Source organism: Aspergillus terreus, genomic scaffold (assembly GCF_000149615.1).
Source record: "Aspergillus terreus NIH2624 scaffold_6 genomic scaffold, whole genome shotgun sequence".
NCBI lineage: Eukaryota > Fungi > Ascomycota > Eurotiomycetes > Eurotiales > Aspergillaceae > Aspergillus > Aspergillus terreus.
This window is the reverse complement of record NT_165929.1, coordinates 1,358,609-1,378,887: the sequence shown is the minus strand read 5'-3', so window position 1 is coordinate 1,378,887 and position 20,279 is coordinate 1,358,609. Positions and strand designations below refer to the sequence as shown.

Sequence of the window (20,279 nt, the reverse complement as noted above, 5' to 3'; positions counted from 1 at the left end):
CTGAGGGTGACAAACAACTCCTTCGCCGGTCAGCATCCTCCCGCCCGGCTTCGGACGGTGGCGCCATGGGGGGGCCGTCTGTCTTGATGGATTTAGGGTTGAGGATGATCTTGGCGGCCTGGTGTGACTTGTCCGGCGTGCCCTCGTATAGGTCTGATGCGTACGGAGTATATTATTTATTGTTATTGCTGCTGTAGGATTTCCTCCGGCTAGAGCCATCAGGATTTAGGTACAGGTCCGTGGCTATCAGTATCGACCTGGATCCAGCCAATCCTGGCGGTGACTGCGTTGCAGGGTGTCAGACCAAAAACGCCACGCTTGCGACTCCCCCAATGTGCACGAAGAACGCGGGATGATGGCGCCCAGCGGCCAAGCGTTAGATCAAGATTCATTGGCTCCTCTTGGCCGGGGGCCTATCTAGCTCGGCATCACTATCCTACAAACAGCTTAGACGCGGTCCGTCTCACGGGTCCTACCACCTTTGCGTCCATCCCAGGTTGCTTTGGACTTGCGGAGAATTCGGGCCTCGTCTTGGCAGGCGTTCTCACGTGTGATCGAGATCTGTAGAATCCATTGCAATCCATTATTGCTTTAATTGCGATGACGACATCGGACGGTTGGCCGAGGAATCCAACCCCGGAGTCGGCCATCACCATGTCGTCGACTTGACCCCAGACTAACAAAACCAAAACCTATCCATGGAACAGACCAAGGGGGAAAAGGGGGGCGTCCCTCCCCGGATCAGGGACCACTGAAATCCGGGGCGGATAACAACCGAGGATGCTACCTACGTAACGTGGAGAGACCCTACCGCGTTAGTCCTAGCAGACTAAGTGAGTTTTTCCTTGCCCCGTCTAGTCCCAGCTGGTCCAAGTATCAGCCCACACAGCGCCAGCTTTTCTTTCAGGGAGGAATTGCCGGAGGTGGATACACTCCACCATGGCTTTCTATCATTTTCTTTATCCTTTCTCTGAGCGTACGGAGTAAGGAATCCGTCACTCGCGTGGTCATCATGATGGTCGTGAACCATCGACGCCCAGGAATCCGCCAAGCCACCTCCGCCTACCCAATGCAACAATTAGCCAAAAAACCCCCCAATCCCATGATCCTGCTCAATCAACCAAAACCAACCTTGAGGGTGAGCCAGATGACGTCCCGTTCTCGGATTGAGGCTCGAGCGCCCCGGGGGCGGTTGCGACGCCAGGGGGCGCCATGTGTGGAGTTAGCACCACCCTCGTGGCTTGGAGTCTATCCAATTACCCTCCGTTCGAGATGCTTCGGTGGGTGACCGTCGAGACCGATTTGCCTTTTCGGGTATCTTCTGGGAGATCCATTTCACTCCCCCACGGGATCTCGGACTCATGGCCGGACTCGGCATCTTCGCTAACACCCAGGCCCTTCGCTTTCGCTTCTACTAGCTAGTGGGATGAAAGAATCCTTTGCCACCAGACCAAGAGCACAGCGTCGCCACGGTCTCGACCAGAAAACTAGCTGTAGAGCTCGTCCGAAACAAAGGCGGTGGAAATTGTTACACCCCATGAATAAGAAACGGTCGCCACCAGCGTTCGTTGGAGGACGGAAGCGGGCAGACGATACGAGATCGTCCAACCTTTGGAGTCGTACCTTATTTTCTGCACCCGATGACCCCGGTCCTTGTCCTAGCCTTGACCATCGGCGGTCTTCGACCAATCTTTAGTGTAACTGTTTGCTAGGGAGTGATGATTCGCGTGGTCAAAATAGTAACATGTTTGCGCCTCGAAGAAGGTTGCGGTGTATAATCCCTCATCCAAGCCCTGCTTGTGTCACCAACCGGGATTGGTACACGACCAATTTGCAATCCTCGTACAACAAGACCCCAAACCTGACTCGATCAAATTTCTCCGGGTCAACAAACCGGCGTTGGACCAGTCAGGTTACGCCCTTGAGACGATCTTCATCAGAAAAAGACCTGTGTCCACGTCGGATCGGATTGATGCTTCCAGGCGTTTTCCTAAGACGATCCAAGGCTGAAGTCTGCCTTTCGACAGACATGGCCAGTGGCAAGAGGCGCCTTCTAGAACATCACACTCTCCTCGAGCACAAAGAAAACAAAACAAGCCAAAACTCTTTTCTTTCAAATGGATCTATAACTGGAAAAGCGGATTGAGGTATATGTAGCAAGGTACAGACCAATACTGAACAAAGGTCTGAGACAATATTCTGGCCTGATAGCGGCCACTATTTGTGCAGACCAAGCAAATATCAATTTGGCTAGTCCTGCGTCAATTATCCCCCATGCAAAATAATTTGAGCACATATGAGACTCTGGGCATGGATTGGGTCTATCGACCACCATAATGCGACATACCATTCTTATTGATATCATTCAACGAGACGCAACTACAATAGGCACCTTATGGATTATCGACTTGCAATGTTGTAGACTTGCCTCGATCTTCGGTCAAGTCATCAGGATCCTTCAGTTGGCGGATGCGTCTCAGTAACTTAGTAGCCCCCATGAATGAATACTTCTCATACAGACCCAAAACATATCCAATGAAATAATGTACATCTAAATCATCCATAACCAACATTATACTGCTAAACTCGATTCATCAACATCTGGCCCTGAGCGATCTATACTACCCAATTAGGTTAGTGCAGCATAAGAAAATGTCCATATCACGTGACAAACGGTCGTGTCTTGCGAGACGAGCATCAAAGGTCGGTATCTTGACCACAACATGAACCCACCATCACAGTAATAACGATACTGCCCTCTCACAATCAACTAATTTATGCATTTATTTTTTTTACGGATGAGTTGAGCCCCGGCGTTCCAACAGCACAGGACCTTCTCAATCATGGGAAGCCGCTCGTCCCATTTTCCGAGTTGGCGCTCCAGGACGCCCACGACTTGTTGGAGGCTGAGGACCTCTAAACTCCGGGAAGGAAAGCCGTTTGTTATTCGTGGCTTTAACCAGCTTGACCAGTGGTACGAAAATATTCTCAACGGCAAACAATTGACGGCCTCTCCGGCAAGTATGTCCTAGATTCTACCACATACTGTAGAAGGATCACGGCTGCCGGCGGTACTTCTGCCTGTGAGGAGTTGCCAAACGTGCCATGATATTAAGATGAATCTACCAGATTTACTCTCTTCGGCTGATCATCCACGTCCCAATAGTACTTGGGAGTAGCTTGGCCCCTCGGCCCCCAAAGTTGCTCCGAGGTCCGAGATGTAGCTTACCACCTCTTCCTGTAACCTCCATGCAAAGGATATCCAGTGTCCATGGGAATAGAAGAACGCGCTCGATGTAGCTCTACCTCCTTCTCTGAAGCATCTGGGCTCCCTCGACTTATTCCGAGTGCTTCCTAAAGACATCGTTCCCGAGGTGTTGATGGGTTACGTCGGCACTCGGAAGTCCTTGTATGCCATGCTCTTGGATAACTGTTGCAGACATACTCATGCACATCAGCTCTGGGCTTCACAGATGCTTTAGTGGTACCGTTGCGCTCAACGTGATGATAGAGTCGATAGGTATCTACGCTCACCCAACACTGCTTGAACACTCTACTGATCTCTAAAGGCCTCGGACCGGGCTCTCTATGCTTTGGAACGGACATCGAATCCCAGATGAAATATGATGTTTTCATGGACAGCCTAGGAAATCTATCCCACATGAGTGGACCAATGTGTCCGTATACCAATTACAATCGGCCGACTTCCCGATCTATGTCACCCACCAGGAGCTAAGCGACCTGGTCGTGTTCCCCTCTGTGACGGGGCACCAGATTTAGAACGTCTCTGCGAGGTGACCAAGGTGGTGTGGAATATTATGCACACAACGTCCCTCGTGTCTTTCTTTGACTATGTCCAGGCTGTCTATCAGAGACAATGTCACACTGAGACTGGAAGATTTCCGCTGATTCCGATGCATGCATTAGTGACCATACTTACAAGAACGACATGCAAGTATAACTAGATATCTTTCAACGACTGGTAGATGATGAAGGTGTGGGAGATACCGCGATACCGATCAAGCTTGTGGATACACAGGGGCGGTAGTCGAATGCAACTTCTGCGGGTTGACAATCTGGAACCGGCATTTGCACTGTGAGCAATGCGGAGACTTCGACTTATATCTCACTTGTTTCATCTCGGTACGCAGCTGTCAGATATTACGGACTATACCTGGCGGACATGGTTCCAAGGGAGAAATGTAGAGGGCTGCTTCAGAATCGGAGACGCCCATCCACCGCATCGACCAAGTCAGTCACTCTTGCATCCCGTCGCTCTTTACCTGGTGATATGCATCCTCTGACCTATCAACTAGGCACAAGTCGTTGGGCGCGTTAGCTGTAGCGACGTCAGACCGCGGTATGTTGCGCCATCCCGAAGTCTTTCGCCCACATTTAGTTGCGACATACTAAAGCCGCTTCCCTCTCAGGAACGACTATGCCATCTGTACCGCGACACCCATCCCAGCTTGAAAGGCGCGATTTGCCGTCACTTTTCAGCATTTTCTGTCTGCGCGGCCTTTACCGGCACTTCGATATCGAGCTGCTTCCATTTCTCTGGATGAAAAACGACTGGGTTGTCCTAAGTGCGCGCAGATTTGCAACTGCCGATGCTGTCATTTCGTGCATCCATACAAATCAAGGACAAACCAGTGCTATATATATATGCCTCCGCGAGTGAGCTCAATTGAACCTCGCGGGCGGATCACTGGGTTTGTGGACAACGTCTTTGATCAGAGGCGTGGCAAAAGAGCCAGTGTGATAGCTCCCGGTGTATCGCCGCAGAATCCTGTGTCCTTACCGCGTGGGCATAAACGACCGCGGATATCCAATGATATCGGCCAGGGAAAGTCGCTCGGGTCGTTGTCACAAGCGCGGGAACTGTTAGCAAGCAGGACCCCCGATCCTCCAGTGCAACGGATCAACAAGTCCGGGTCAGTGACCTGGTGGAGAGTCAAATGCCGCCTATTGAGTCCAGTCCGTTCTCAGGGGTACCGAGCCAAATGACATCCCCTCGCGGCCCGGAAACTGCGACATTCCTCGGGCAGGATGAGCCCCACGAGACGATGTCAGCCGAGTCAACGTCGGCCGACGACGAGAGCATCCCATCACTTGAGAAAAAGCTGGAAGCGCTTCGACAGTACGTGGCCGAGTTGTTGGAGTTGTCGCTGGTGGAGTCGCATGGCAAAATCTTAAGAGAGGATCGGACAACTGGAGGAGGTTGCGCGACGACGACAGAAGGCGGAAAGATTGTTTCGCCTGTTACAACAAGATTTCCCTGACTTGGCGGATGTCATGAGGGAAGAAGCGCGACGACGGGAATGGCAGTAATAATGTAGAGACAGTGTAGTTGGAAAAAGAGTAACAACAACAATAAGAACATGGATGAGAAAGTGGTGAATGCATGACCCAAGGATTGCTTGGGCGGGATCGTCACTCCACAGGAACCATTCATTCTTCCAACCTGGGTCCCTCTCCCCCTCTTCCGTCACCTCTTCTTGCTTCTTCCGCCTCACCTCTTTCTCTCGCTCTCTCGCTCTCCCACACACAACTCACGTTCTGTCTATCGATTGTCGGTCTCTTCCTCCATCCTTGGTGGCGGTAAGTCGCCTCACTCGTCCGCATCCCATCCACCGCCGAACAGACAGTCCCCTCCTCCCTTCCCCTCTCCACTCCGCATCGCTAATGTTTGGGCCATCCACAGTTCCCTCGAATCGCCTCCTCATGTTGCTCTGTTCGAGTTCCTGATCAGAACTCCTGTCGACAAGTGCACCTGCGATCGATCGAACCTCTCGCCTCCTGTCATACCCTATTCCGGTCTGCGGTCCGCGGTGGTTGGGAAGTGTCGGTAATAATAATAATAACAAATCCACCCACTATCCTGACCGCCTCCACCAGCCACGACGAACTTCTCCTCTCGCGCGAATTCCCTCCCCTCGCTTCCCTCCCCTGTCGACTACTACGCCTATTCTCTGACTGCTGTCGTCGACGACATCTCCATCTCCAGCAGACGAATCTCGGTCTCCCTTGAACCGAACCCCCCGCCATGCCATGCTTCAAAGGCCTCGCCGTGAGTATACACACTCCGGACGGCCCGATCCCGGAATACTCCATCCAACGGCAATCCCGCGCCTCTCGCATCGCCTGTTATATTCCCGTGCCGCCGGCGAAGCTCCCGGACTCTGCGGGCGGCAAACCCGAACAGTCCACCTTCGCCATCTCCATCACGCTGCTGAACCCTGGTCAGGACGTGCCCTATTCTACCCCGAAACCCACCCCCGACAACCCCACGCCAAAGCCCAAGGTTGTTGGGGGCCTCCCCGGCACAACGAGTGAGCGTGGCCAGTACACCGGCATGGTAGCGCCGTATCAGGCGCTCACCAATTCGCCCAATGAGACGGTCGCCGCCTACATCTACTTCGATGGACGCCAGAAGGAGGAGGTAGCCACGCTGCTGCGACGCGGAGAGGAGACGTGGGTGAATTCCCGGTGGGTCAGTGTGCCCGAGTCTGAGGGCGGCGGTCTGGCCGAGCGGGAGTTCCTCTTCCGCGAGGTCGGACTGGAGCGGTGGCTCAATGGGCTGGATCTGGAGGGAAAGGATGCGGCGGCGACGATCGAACGTCGTCGCCAGAAGATGGAGAAGCGTCGCCGGGCGAAGCACGCTGCCGCCGCGGCCGCCGACGACCTCGACATGGATTCGTCGTCGTCGTCGCACGCGGCGGAGCGTGCAAAGGACAAGGGCATTATGCGGTACGGCGATGACGCCAAATCGCCACTCGAGGGCATCTCCGATGATGATATGTCTTTCTCCGATTCCGACGATGACCCCATCCCGGAGTCGGCGGGTCAGATTAAGGTCGCGCTGTTCCGCGTGTTGGCGTCCGGGGAGGTCAAGCGGGGCGAGTACTCTCCGCAGTTTGATGCCCACGACGACGACGAGGACGGACAGGGCGGCGAGGGTCAGGGGGCCGACGCGGATATCGACCACACGACGAGTTTTGCGAAGCCCAAGACGTTGGATCCCAAGTCCATCAGCACTCAGACCGTTACGGGGATCGATCCGTCCGACAAGCCCTACGCGATCTTTACGTTCATGTACCGTGGCGAGCGTAAGTTTCTACTCTGAGTACCGCACGCCGTTCTGCCGGCTAACTTCCTACAGGACAATTGCAAAAGATGGGCATTCTGAAGGGGCCCAAGGCCCAGGAGACTCCCGGTTCGACCAAGCGTCGGTCCCAACAGCTGGACTTTTCCAGCCTAGGGCCGCTGAAGCCCGGCGGCACGGTGGGATTCCTGAACTTCCGCGAGAATACGGAACGGCGCCCCAGCCGGAAGAAGAACAAGAAGGATGTCGGGGATGACGAGATGGATAGCGACGAGGATGACGACGACTCGATTTTGGGTAAAGCGGACGACGAGGAGGCCAAGGAAAAGGAAGACGACCAATTTCTCTCCCCCGACGATATCCGACGCCAAGGGGAGCTTGCGGAGGGTGTGCGGAAGATCAAGGTGTGTAGTGAGGGGTGATGACAACCTCGAAGCCCGACTGACAGAGTCTAGTTGAAACGCCAGCATTCGTCCGCCTCGCTAGGGCCGAATACCCCCAAGACTGAGTCGGCCAGCCCGGCTCCGGGAGAAACGCCCACCACGTCAGGTATCTCCACGACGCCACCCACAACGACGGCCGCACCGCCCGCGGGACCGGGTGGCTCGTTGAAATCGATCGGGGAGGCGCTGAATGGCGGCGCGGTGGGCAGTCCCCTGAAGAAGCAGCGCGCCAGCGTGTCGCAGGCGGATGAGAGCGCCATCCGACGGCGCATGGAGGCCGGCTTCGAACAGTCAGTCAGCTCGGCGTTGGGCAGTACGGGAGCCGAGCCGTCCTCGAAGACTGGCGGTGGTGTTTTTGGCGAGAGCTTGACGAAACCGGCGGCGGCGCCGGAGCCCGCCGAGGAGGAATTGTGACTCTCCTGGGGATTGACGACCCCAGGGGCGATCTATTGAACTTGATGATGTGTTGATGCACGCTGCGATACCGAGATTCCTATTTGCGTTTTTGGGTGGAACTGAAAACACGTTTCTTTTTCTGAACTGCGACCGTGGACTGGCGTTTGTGGTCTACATTTATTTTGCCGATGTGATGACCTTACTGCAATCTACGAAGGAGGCTAGAATTGAATAATTGGATAGAATTTGGATGAGTTGAACAGAGAATGCGAGGGTATTCGGAAGAACTTCCGCCCGTAACTTATCCTTCCATCTTAGACATAGGCTCATTCATTCCCTCTCCTCCAGTCATCTATCTCTATACCATTAATCGAAATGCCTCTCACTCGGTCCTCCGATCCCCTGGTATGGATCGACTGCGAAGTGAGTTATTAGACACCCTCGGAGAAATCCCACTAACCACGTCCCGATAGATGACGGGTCTGGACCCCGAGACGGATCAGATCCTGCAGATCTGCTGTTTCGTCACCGACGCACAGATGAACCTGCTGGACGAGACCGGTTTTGAAGTGATCATCCACCAACCGGCGAGCGTCCTGGCCAACATGAACGCCTGGTGCGTTGACACGCACGGGCGCAGCGGACTGACGGCTGCGGTGCAGGCGTCCACGACGACGGCCGAGACGGCGGCGGCCGAGCTGTTGCAGTACATCCAGCGATACGTGCCGGAACCTCGTCGCGGGGTGCTGGCGGGCAACAGCGTGCATGCCGACAAGGCGTTCCTCACCCGGGGCCCGTATGCGCGGGTGATGGAGTGGCTGCATTATCGCATCCTGGATGTCAGTGCCATCAAGGAGGCGGCGCGGCGATGGGGGTCGGAGGAGTTATTGGCGACGGTGCCGGCGAAGAAGGAGGTGCATTTGGCACGGGAGGATATTTTGGAGAGTATTGCGGAAATGCAGTTCTACCGGGCGAGATTGTTCTAGCGGGGGGGAGAGAGTGAGACAGGAGTAAAGGGTGTATAGAACATGTCGCAGTGTCTTACCCGATGTGGACAGGAGGGGCATCATAATAAATACGCAATAATACCAATGACCCCCACCGCCAACTTTCGGACGTCTCTCAACTTCTTCTCCCCTTGCTTTTATCTCGTCCTTTCTATCCCCTTCTCTCTCCTCTTCTCGTCTCTTCTCTTCTTTTCTTCTCTCGTTGCTTTCTTCTTTATCTTGTCACTCTCCTCGGTGAAACATCATCATCCCTTGCACCTCCCTCTGTTCCTCATTCCTCGTTCCTCAACCCCACCCACGTCATGTCCCTCCAGACCGTCTCGCTGCAGCCCTTCACCGACCAGAAGCCCGGCACGTACGTCTCTGTCCCTCCGTCTTCTCTTCTCCCGTCAGACAACTGCTGACTGCCACAGCTCCGGCCTTCGCAAAAAGGTCAAGGTCTTCCAGCAACCCCACTACTCCGAGTCGTTCATCACCTCCATCCTCCAGTCCATCCCTGAGGGCGCCACCAATGCCTTCCTGGTCATCGGCGGTGACGGCCGCTACTACAACACCGATGTCATCCAGAAGATCGCTAAGATTGGTGCAGCTTATGGTGTCAAGAAGCTTCTCGTCGGTCAGAATGGCATCCTGAGTACCCCCGCCGCCAGCAACCTTATCCGCGTCCGCAAGGCCACCGGTGGCATTCTCTTGACCGCCAGTCACAACCCGGGTGGTAGGTACCGGTATCCCCCGAGCTGCAGATGAGAGGTGCTAAGGAATTAGGTCCCAATGCCGACTTTGGTATCAAGTACAATCTCGCCAATGGCGCCCCCGCTCCCGAGACCGTCACCAACAAGATCTACGAAACCTCCAAGTCCCTCACCTCCTACAACTACCTCGATCTTCCTGAAATCGACACCACCACCATCGGCTCCAAGACCTACGGCCCTCTGGAGGTCGAGGTCGTCCACTCGACCGCCGACTATGTCGCCATGATGAAGCAGATCTTCGACTTTGACCTGATCCGCTCCTTCCTGACCTCCCACCCGGACTTCAAGGTGCTCTTCGACGGCATGCATGGTGTCACCGGACCCTATGGTGTCGACATCTTTGTGAATGAGCTTGGTCTGCCGGCCACCAGCGTCATGAACTGCGAGCCGAAGCCCGACTTTGGTGGTGGCCACCCGGACCCCAACCTGGTGTACGCCCATGAGCTGGTCGAGGCGGTCGACCAGCGTGGCATCCACTTTGGTGCCGCCAGTGACGGCGACGGAGACCGCAACATGATCTACGGCGCCAAGACCTTTGTCTCGCCCGGTGACAGCTTGGCCATCATCGCCCACCATGCTAAGCTCATCCCCTACTTCCAGAAGCAGGGCGTCTACGGCTTGGCGCGCTCGATGCCCACCTCGGGTGCCGTTGACCGCGTCGCCAAGGCGCAGGGCCTGCAGAGCTACGAGGTCCCCACGGGCTGGAAGTTCTTCTGCAACCTGTTCGACAACAACAAGATCTCCATCTGCGGTGAGGAGAGCTTCGGTACCGGCAGCAACCACATCCGGGAGAAGGACGGCCTGTGGGCTATTGTGGCCTGGCTGAACATCATCGCCGGCGTCGCCCAGAGCAAGCCCTCGGAGACGCCCAGCATTGCGTCCATCCAGCAGGAGTTCTGGCAGACCTACGGCCGCACCTTCTTCACCCGCTACGACTACGAGGGCGTCGACAGCGACGGCGCCAACAAGGTGATTGCCACGCTGGCGGATCACCTGGCCGCGCGGGACAGCTTTGTGGGCTCCACCGTGTCGGGTCGCAAGGTGCTGGACATTGGCAACTTTGCGTACACTGACCTGGACGGCAGCGTCACCAAGAACCAGGGTCTGTATGTCACCTTTGACGACGGCAGCCGCATTGTTGTGCGCCTGTCGGGTACTGGCAGCAGCGGCGCGACGATCCGTCTGTACATCGAGAAGTACGAGGCCGATGCGAGCAAGTTCGCCCTCAGCGCGCAGGAGTACCTCCAGGACAACGTCAAGCTGGCGCTGGGGCTGCTCAAGTTCAAGGAGTTTATCGGCCGTGAGGAGCCTGACGTGAAGACCTAGTCGAGGCTAGGATGGAGCTGAGAAGTTTGAGCGGTCGTATAAAGCATTGTTTATATTCTTTTCCTGTAGCTAGTTCAGGTCTGGACTTGCTTTAGCAGAGTTGTAATCTCGTATGAATGCAGGTAGTATATGCAGCATCCTGCTGGTTATTTGTGCATAACTGAATAATTATTCTGCGAGATCCGCTGCTTTAGAGGGTCTTACATGACCGATCTAAGATGGCTCAGAGAGCGCTACCCGAATATACATAATTACTTTCGATATATATTCGAACATCTCCAGGTATATAACCGCTTTTAACCATTTCAAGGTATTCCAAGAGAATTTCTATAAATAGATATATTCAGGTACTCCGTACAAAACTATATAATTGAATACTTCTGCTACCTGAAGGCTGACACATGGCATGATAGAAGCAATGAAATCAATCAACAAATCCAACACAGATAACTATCTCTCGAGGCAAGATTTAAGAGCACTCGATAAAATCCCCATCATTCCCATGACGCATCACTCCACAGAACTTCGCCTTTCCGTCCTTCTTGCCATCCTTGAACTCAAAGACCAGCCGGTCAGGGAGGGTCTTCACACTCTGACCACTGTACACCGAGCCCGGGTCGTCGCGATCCAGGGGAAATTCCATGGTGCTCCTGCCGCAGGGGAAGGGCAGATTTTCGCCGTTGCCAAAGGTATGCGGGTAGTTCCCTACGCTGCAGTTAGCAAGACTGTACCTAGTCTCAAGGATTGCATTGGATTGGATGCAAAGGCAAACTCACGGTCTCCGATCTGTTGGCCATCATTGGCGTACTGGGCTGCCTGGATAAACGCCGCTTGCAGCTGGCCGGAGGTGTAGGCGGTCTCGCCGTAGTTGTTGGTCGCGGGACAGTTGTAGCTTTTGCTGGGTTCTTGGCCGATTTTCAACGGCTTCGAGCGCGTGTACAGCGCGCCGTCGGCGTCGTCAAAGGCAGGGAGCTGCGAGGCGGGTTCGGTGGTTGCAGCTTCTGAACGAGCAACAGCGGGCTGGGGATAGGCGTTGGTGACCTGGGTCACTAGAGCGCCGGCCAGGAGGGCGTGGAGAGCCAGAGAACGGAAGAAGGATGGCATTTTGGAGGTGTAGAAAAAGGACTTTGTGATGGAGTGTGAATACTGAGATCTTGCTGGGAGTCGTGGAGTGGTTGGTTGATGGATACCGGATTTGTGAGGTTTGCGAGAGGCTTTTATATCTGTCGATGGCCATCGTCTTGGGGCTCTTTGCGTGAAGATACAAGTACAAGGCGTTCAGGTAAAGGGGCCAATGGGGCCAAAGGGGCCGAATATGCAGCAATCTATTTTCATCCGTTGAGCCCTGAGGCTGAGAGAAAGAAGGCAGATTGATCGTCAACAGGTTAGATTGGGATGGGGGCTAACAGAGTGGGCAGTAGTTGATCTCGAAAGCGTTCTCTATACTGTAGCACATCTGAAAGTTAGCTAACAGACCCGCAGAGCACTGCCATGGGGCCATTTCTTTAGTTGTTGCTCTTGGCTAAGCTAAGCCTTGAAGGAGCATTTGGCAAAGTCAGCCTTGTCTGATACATAACACAGCCCCAGACTAACATTTAAATCCACCCACCCTTGAAACCCTCCATAACAACAACAGACAACATCTATTCCATTCTAACATTATGCACTCCGAATACGAAGCTTTCTTCACGGCGCAGAGCCAGAAAAAACACCCCGCACCGGCGACCATGCTCTCCGCAATCAAGTCACTTTTGATCGATTCCTCCACCCCACCATCGGCGGCCGCCAGGGAAGCAGTGTCGTCCTTCATCACAGAGTCCAGCCGCGACCCGGACTACACGCCACTATGGCCTCTCCTTTTTGCAACCATCGGCAAATTCACAGAGCAGAACGACCGCCTGGTGGATTTTGTCGCCGAACTGCAGCGTCTGCCGGACTGCAGCGGAGCGTTTGGCCGGCTTGACGGGCTGAGTGAATACATGACAGAATTTGTCTTTGACTGTATGTCTTTCAAACACCGGTACAAGATCAATCTAAACTAATACAAAGCAGACGTCGATCATCCATTTTATGACCCCCAACGTGATGAAAAGCGTCAAGCTTGGGTCAATGCCAATGCCTTCGCGGCCAAGCTCTATGCGCGGGGCATCCGTGCTAATCATGTCGGTCATCTGCGTCACGGGGGCTGGGTCTTGAGAAAGACGCTGGAGAAAGCACCGTGGGAGAAATTCCACCATGAAGATATCGAACAGGAGCTGCAGGATCTGGACAGTGATGAGGATGATGAGTACTGCGAGGTAAGGGACCGCCTGCTGGAGGAAATTGATGTCAGAACCCTCAATGGGTGGGTGCCGGCTGCGGCACAGTGGATCAAACATTGTGGAAAAGAGATATATGCAATGGAAGGATCTATGGGAAGGGAGTTTCCGACCAAGTGGTCAGGATCCGAAGGCTGGTCAAAGGAACGGTGGGCGTTCTGGAGGGAAAGATTCGACTGGATCAGCCAGGTCACGGCCTTGGATCGAAAGACACGCCAGATAGCCAGGGAGATGGTCCAAGAAATGGCAAGCATCGAACAGGATGGAAGTAGAGGTTGATAGTACATTGCTCGTACACTATCCATCTAGGTAGCTACGCAGTCACCCTTGGGTCTGCAAGTCATTATCTGCGTCCAATATTAATCGCTTCGCTCATTCCGCATCTCCAATTCTGCGGCCCCATCAGCCGGGTTGCCCTGTGGCCGTGCCCGGTCGGCCCCCAGCACGGCGCCCTCATTCTCATCCCGAAGCTTGTGCGCTCGCACAAACAGATTTAGGACGGTAGCCAGTCCCGCAAAAGCCACATACTAATCGTATTAGCAAAATGCATGACACCGTTGCTATCTTGCGGCGACTTACCATAACCCACACCATCCTCAACGCCTCAAAGTACGTCTTTCGAACCAAGGCCTCTTGATCTGCATCTAGTCCGAGGGTACCAATCTCCTCCACACTCGCAGCGGCAAGGTCGCCATTGAATTCGCGGGCCAAAGTCGAGTTGGAGCCCAGCTGGGTAGCCAGCCCCTCGTTCTTCGCATTCATCTCATTCTGAAACACCACTCCCCCCACAACCACCGAAATAGCTGTCGAGAGAGACCGAACAAACCCCATGGTCGCAGTGACGGCCGCTGTATCCCGAACACTGGTTGCAGCTTGAGCCGCAAGAATCGGCGCTTCGATGTTCATGCCCACACCGATTCCGATCAGGATCTGGAAGATGATGAGTTTGGCGATGCTGGTTTCAAACTCGAGGTTGATCAGCAGGCCGGAGCCAAGCACCAGAAATCCCTGGGCAATGTACATCACTGGGAGGTATTTCCCGGTTTGCTGCATGAAGATACCCGCTGCGGCGGCGGCCAGAGAACATGAGACGATGAGCGGGAGGAGGTAGAGGCCCGATGTGAGCGCGCTTGCGGCCAAGACGGACTGCGCATATAAAGGTAGGTAATACGCCTGTCCGATAAACACGTATGAATTACAGGCGAAGACAACGTAAGGCGCTATCTTGGTCGGCGAGGTGAACAGCCAGACCGGGATAATGGGATTCTTGGCGATCTTCCATTCGTTCAGCACGAACAGCGCCATCACTGCTGTCCCGAAAACCAACAGACAGATGACCGTTGCGGAGGACCAGGAGTAGACGACGTCACCAAAGTCAAGGGCGAGGAGGACCATCAGAGAGCCCCCAACAATCAACAGGCTGCCGGTCCAGTCGATGACTTTGAGACCGGCCGCGATGGGTGTTCGAGGACTCGGGACTCTCATGAAGAAGAGCAAGACAAGAAAGGAGACCGCGCCGACCGGTACTATACGGTCGAGGGAGTAAGCTTAGGGCTAGTAGGGTAGATGGGATGCCTCACAATTGATCCAAAAACACCACCTCCAGGTAAGCCGCGTCGTGAAAACACCACCCAGAACGGGCCCTATGGCGCTGCCAACCGCCCAAACAAGCGAAGTGATGGCGAGATACAAACCGCGATCTCGCAGCGAAAACATATCGCTGACAACTATGTTGACCATGATCCCCATTCCGGAGCCGCCCAATCCCTGGATCGCGCGTCCCGCGACCAGGGCATCCATATGCGGCGCAAGGGCGCAGACCAGACTACCGACAAGAAAGACCGCGACCGCAATGAGCATAATGGGTTTCCGGCCCCATATGTCGGAGACCGAGCCCCATACCGGCGTAATGGCTGCGTAGGCCAGGGTATAGGCGCTTCCCACCCAAATATATGCGGCCGCGGACTTGAACGTGCCGACTATGGCGGGAATTGCAGGAGTCACAATCGTCAAATCAAGGGCGGAGAGGAGCACCGACAGACAAAGCGACATCATGGTCAAGGCAATGGTGGCGGTGGTGAGACGCGGAGACTCCGCGGACGAAGAGGCGGGAGTGTCATTGTCAACCGTGCTGCCAGGTGTGTCGCTGGGGGAATCAGACGCTGAGGAAACTCCAGCTGGTTCTAGAGTCTTGGACATTGTCAAGACAAAGTATCTAGATGGAGGGGTCAAAGAGGGAGAGAAAAGTGGATGCAGGAGAGGACGTCGTTGTCTTTAAAGAGGGACCACCCCCCGGTCCTGTCATGTCACCTGACCCGCTTTGTTTACAATAAGAGGAATTCCAACATCAATTCTTCTTATCTATCTTTCTACTGTTAAAATATTTCCCCTTCATCCTGTACTACCCGCCGTGTGATCCTCACATTCATTCCAAAATGCGCTGTCAGTCCATGGTTAGCCCACCGAAAAGGCTCAACCGGGTTGACCATGGCGAAATCGAACCGCCGAAAGAGCTGCAAAGCATCAATAAGAGGGAGGAACGGAGTAGATTCTACATGGGAGACGTCGCCTACCTCGAAGATCGTCTTTCCCAGCTCGATGTACGCAAGCCGCTTCCCCAGGCACTCCCACCTTGTTCCTGTCGCAAATACCAATCCGTACGAGGCATCCATCTCCTTTCTCCTTTCCACCGGTGCGTCAATCCAGCGTTGCGGCTCATAGATGTCTGCGTCTTCTCCAAAGATGGCCCGGTTCCTCATAATGGCCAGCGCCGACCAAGCGACTTGCGTGTTCGCAGGAACCTTTATGCCGCAGATCGTGTCATCACGAGGACACACTTTGCCCATAAGGCCCATACTGGGTGGGAAGATCCTCAAGCCTTCTTTAATGCATGCTTGGAGGTAGGGTAGGGCTTTGGCCTCGGCGTCCCTGATCACTGGCCGTGTCACCGTCTTTACAGCACCGTCAATCTCGGATTGAAGTGCGCGGTATGCACGAGGGGTGGTCGACAGATAAAAGATAATATTCCTCAGGGCAGTGGACGTGGTATCTGTACCGCCAAAGACGGTCACAAGCGCTTCGGACTCGACTTGGGGTCTGTTCAAACCGGACTTGATGAAGGACTGGAGGATATCGGTATGATTGGCTTTCAGGTCATCGTATCGCTCATCAACAAGGTCCTTGATGTAGCCGAGGAACCGGCCAACTCCGCTCCCATCATGGGGCTTGGGCTGGAGTGGTTTCAGCGGACGGCTTTCGAGGATCTTCCTGAGGGTCGGGAGCAGAGTAACCATATGGACGGGTCTGTGGAGAGCTTCGGACGTTTCCAAGATCCCGTACATATCGCTATTCGCCTCCAAGTAGCCCGCTGGCTTCCCAAATCCGACGGCTGTGATGACATCCTGCGTCAGGTACTGCATCGTCCGAGCTAGATCGCATGGCCGCAAGGCTTCCTTGCTGGAGATATACCGTTTCTCTATCAGTGCTATGAGTTTTGTGATCTGTTGGTCAACAAGCTGTTCCTCATTTGCTATTCCTTTGCCTCCGTATCCGGGCATGAGGTGGCTCCGGAGCCGGTGATGATCCTTATTATCAATGACCGACAAGACATTGTCCACCTCGCTGTTCAGACGGACAGCCTTGTACCAGTCCGAGCGGTAATAGCCCGACTTTATTCCCCATATTCGGCGGATCTCAGCCGGATCACCGCACAGCACCCACTTAGGGCCGATGCGAACGAGCGGACCTGAAAGGGACATCAATCATTGTATGCTATCCTCACGAGAGGAGGCTATTCTCACCATATTCTCTACAAGCATTATAGAGGCTGTCACAGAGCCTGCCAGACCAAGCCTGTCTTAACAACCACAGTTTTGTCCACCCGGTTCCTGGGGGTCCTGCAATGTGCCGCAACCGATTCCATTGGTAGATTCGTCCTCCAAGGAAATACACCAGAAGGCCGAGAGTCCCAATGAGGTAAAGATGAGGGGCCAGCATGATGCAAGGCTATGGTCTGTCTGTTTGATGGAATCTCTCAAGTCTTCCGCTCGCGCGCAGCAATTTGAGGACACGAGGCATCCACTGCATCATTGAGAACCGTCCGCTAGCAGTAAGCAAAGCAAAAGCTGTATTATACTTGCGTGGTCTTTTGCAATTCGGAGTTCGCCGTCAGTGGAGAGGCATAGCTTATGCCGCAATCACGGAGACTAATCAATATTGGGCGCTTATTGCGTCGCTTTGTCGGGCCATATGCTGTCCTGTACATGTCATGCAATGCAACGTTGTCATCGATCTCCCGTGCAACTCCTCTCCAACACCCGCAAGCTTACATGACTGGCTGAGGGGTACAGGTTTACAGGGATGAGTGTCTGAAGCACAATGGCTGTGATAACTCGCATTTGCCTAACTAGGTATATATCCGTATGTGTGTGTCAAGGTTGAGATTGACATAAATTGCGGCTTACAAGGATCTGCAGCGCTTGGGGCGGAAACGTCCCGAGACAAAACCGGCGTTTCAGCGTGCAGATACCAAAGACTAGTAATTTTCAGAAATCCGGGGCTTGCGGCTCTTGGTACATAAACGTGATTTTGGAGTTGAAGCCCGGGATGGTGCAATGCGCCAACGGTACGTTGGTATCTCGAAAAAGAGCTTGCAACTCGACGGAGACATTCCACCTAGCTGTCCAGAATGGGTACCTTCAGGCGATCGAAGATGATGCTCTTTTTGTCGAACGTCGGCATTGTACTGGGCGTTGTAGTCTTCATGGCCGGGTACTTCAGTCCTCCTCCAAGGCTGCCATTTGATAACGGCGTTGAGCAGGTTGGGTTGGAAGGAGCTGAAGAGGAGGAACGTTATCCTCAGCCATCTGCGCCCTTCGACAAAGTCGTCTTCATGGTTATAGATGCGCTGCGCAGGTGAGATACCTCCATTACGAGCTCGTCTCGACCATGGGAGTTAAGGCCGGCTAACACATCTATGTCTAGTGACTTTGTCTATGGAGAAGACTCGGGCTTCAGCTTTACACAAAGGTAATATGCGTCTCCATTCCCTCTGTTCTCTTCCATCGCTCCTCTCCTAACGATCGTATAGTCTCATAAAATCCGGGTCTGCCATCCCGTTCACTGCTCTCGCAGCCCCGCCAACCCTAACTCTGTCCCGTATCAAAGCCATGACTCAGGGTAGCGGGCAGTCCTTCCTCGACGCATGGCTCAATGTCATGCACTCCGCCGATGCCAGGCGACTCGTGGGAGAGGATACATGGTTGTCTCGCTTCAAGGCGGAACGTGCACCGGAAAAGAAGATGGTCTACTATGGCATCGACATGTGGTGTATGCTATACCCGGAGATATGGGACCGCTACGAGACCGTCGACTCCTTCTACTTACCGGTGAGCTTGAATCTGTAGAATGGAGACTCCATCGTGTATAACCCTAACAATGTGCCGTCACATCTAGAACTTCAGCGAGGTTGATAGCAACGTTACGAGGGGATTGACATCCGAGCTCGACAAGGATGACTGGAAGGGGCTGGTGTTGCATTACCTCGGTCTCGATAATGCAGCTCACTTTGGTGGCGCTGGAAGGTATGCCAGTCCTTATTACTAGATACCCTACGCGACCCGCTGATGGCAAGTCGTATAGCTCGATCGTGAGAGCAAAGGAAGTCGAAATGGACGATGTGGTCCGCCAGATATATACGGCATTGGAGGAACAGTCCATCCACGCCAACACTTTATTTGTCCTAGCCGGCGATCATGGGATGACGGACAACGGCAACCACGGGGGTGATACACCCGCCGAGATTGCCTCTGCGCTGCTCTTCATGTCGCCGAAGTTTAGATCACTCAGAAACACGTTCACGAGCCCTCAGCCGCGCAATCCGGAGTATACGTTCTATTCTGTGGTTGACCAAGTCGACATTGTCCCCACGCTGGGAACACTGCTGGGGTTCTCAATTCCTGCGGGAAGTGTGGGTGTTGTTATCAAACAGTTGCTTGCAATTTTCCCGGATTTCAGTCAGCAGATGCGCGTCCTCATGCGCAATGCCCGGCAGATTGTCACCCTTCTGCGCTTGAAACATGGCTTGGAGGGACCGATACATCTAGATTCGTGTGATAGTACCTGCCATTGTGGCTCGGATAAAGCTCGTCGCGTTCTGTGCCTATGGGAAAGGTTCAATTCCATAGAATCTGTGACAGCGCGGAGTGAGGACGCCGATACGCACAATGATGCCCGGTTGCTGCAGGAGGTACGTCGACTTAGCCTTGGGCGGGACAAGTGAATCACCAAGTAACCTGGAACAGATTAGCGTCGAGGCCCAGCACGTTCTCAGTGTGGCACACAACAATCTCAATCTCGGCCGCATGGCGGCAGGCATAACAGTTGTGATACTGGTGGTCTTCTTCCTACTATCAGCACTAGGCTTTCAGACAAGCGAGCATAGTACGCTACATCGACGAATGTCCGGCGCAGTCGTACTTTTCCACGGTATCACAATGTTCTCTAGCCGTCTAGTGGAAGAGGAGCACCGTTTCTGGTACTGGGCATCTTTGGCATGGTTCGTGTATTTGGGCCTCCGATGGTATGACTACCCAGCTATGCTATCCCGCTTCACTATGGATAATACATCTCACCGTTCTAGGCTACCATCTGGGACAAGAGTCGGCGCACTGCTACTGCCTCTTCTTCACGTACTCGGCCAAAGCGTGAATCCCGCTGGGGAAACGCCGTGGGGAGCCGGCACATACCTGCACGGCTTCCTCGATGCCAGCCCACTGTGGCTCTGGATTCTGGCCGGAGGCGCGCATGTACTAGCAGTGCAGACGCTGTCCGAAGCCATCGGTGTCGCCGTCGGGGTTGGACGATACGCCTCGACATTTGGCGCGTGCTTGGTGTGCGGCTTAACGGTGCTTTTCAAGATATGCTCAACGCAC

At 54.2% G+C, this 20,279-nt stretch overlaps 7 protein-coding genes across 7 annotated transcripts; 5 read left to right on the top strand and 2 right to left on the bottom strand.

Annotated features, from left to right (window-relative positions):
- Positions 1–6,046: 6,046 nt before the first annotated feature.
- On the top strand, positions 6,047–7,962 carry ATEG_04726 (uncharacterized protein; the record flags this gene model as incomplete). The annotated part of the gene is made up of 3 exons (XM_001213904.1): positions 6,047–7,109; positions 7,163–7,509; positions 7,561–7,962. 3 exons carry the CDS (start codon positions 6,047–6,049, stop codon positions 7,960–7,962), a joined length of 1,812 nt encoding a protein of 603 aa, XP_001213904.1.
- Positions 7,963–8,319: 357 nt separating this feature from the next.
- Positions 8,320–8,930, top strand: ATEG_04725 (oligoribonuclease; the record flags this gene model as incomplete). The annotated part of the gene is made up of 2 exons (XM_001213903.1): positions 8,320–8,367; positions 8,418–8,930. The coding sequence occupies 2 exons, from the start codon at positions 8,320–8,322 to the stop codon at positions 8,928–8,930; spliced, it is 561 nt and encodes a 186-aa protein (XP_001213903.1).
- Positions 8,931–9,253: 323 nt separating this feature from the next.
- Positions 9,254–11,029, top strand: pgmA (phosphoglucomutase PGM2; the record flags this gene model as incomplete). The annotated part of the gene is made up of 3 exons (XM_001213902.1): positions 9,254–9,306; positions 9,365–9,666; positions 9,717–11,029. The coding sequence occupies 3 exons, from the start codon at positions 9,254–9,256 to the stop codon at positions 11,027–11,029; spliced, it is 1,668 nt and encodes a 555-aa protein (XP_001213902.1).
- Positions 11,030–11,734: 705 nt separating this feature from the next.
- On the bottom strand, positions 11,735–12,133 carry ATEG_04723 (uncharacterized protein; the record flags this gene model as incomplete). The annotated part of the gene is made up of 2 exons (XM_001213901.1): positions 11,735–11,739; positions 11,806–12,133. 2 exons carry the CDS (start codon positions 12,131–12,133, stop codon positions 11,735–11,737), a joined length of 333 nt encoding a protein of 110 aa, XP_001213901.1.
- Positions 12,134–12,690: 557 nt separating this feature from the next.
- On the top strand, positions 12,691–13,656 carry ATEG_04722 (DUF3632 domain-containing protein; the record flags this gene model as incomplete). Its single annotated transcript, XM_001213900.1, has 3 exons — positions 12,691–13,030; positions 13,082–13,326; positions 13,630–13,656. 3 exons carry the CDS (start codon positions 12,691–12,693, stop codon positions 13,654–13,656), a joined length of 612 nt encoding a protein of 203 aa, XP_001213900.1.
- Positions 13,657–13,706: 50 nt separating this feature from the next.
- ATEG_04721 (uncharacterized protein) lies at positions 13,707–17,105 on the bottom strand (the record flags this gene model as incomplete). The annotated part of the gene is made up of 5 exons (XM_001213899.1): positions 13,707–13,874; positions 13,927–14,873; positions 14,928–15,562; positions 15,811–15,860; positions 15,921–17,105. 5 exons carry the CDS (start codon positions 17,103–17,105, stop codon positions 13,707–13,709), a joined length of 2,985 nt encoding a protein of 994 aa, XP_001213899.1.
- Positions 17,106–18,034: 929 nt separating this feature from the next.
- Positions 18,035–19,627, top strand: ATEG_04720 (GPI ethanolamine phosphate transferase 2; the record flags this gene model as incomplete). Its single annotated transcript, XM_001213898.1, has 5 exons — positions 18,035–18,261; positions 18,331–18,375; positions 18,437–18,734; positions 18,802–18,929; positions 18,988–19,627. 5 exons carry the CDS (start codon positions 18,035–18,037, stop codon positions 19,625–19,627), a joined length of 1,338 nt encoding a protein of 445 aa, XP_001213898.1.
- Between the last annotated feature and the right edge of the window lie 652 nt (positions 19,628–20,279).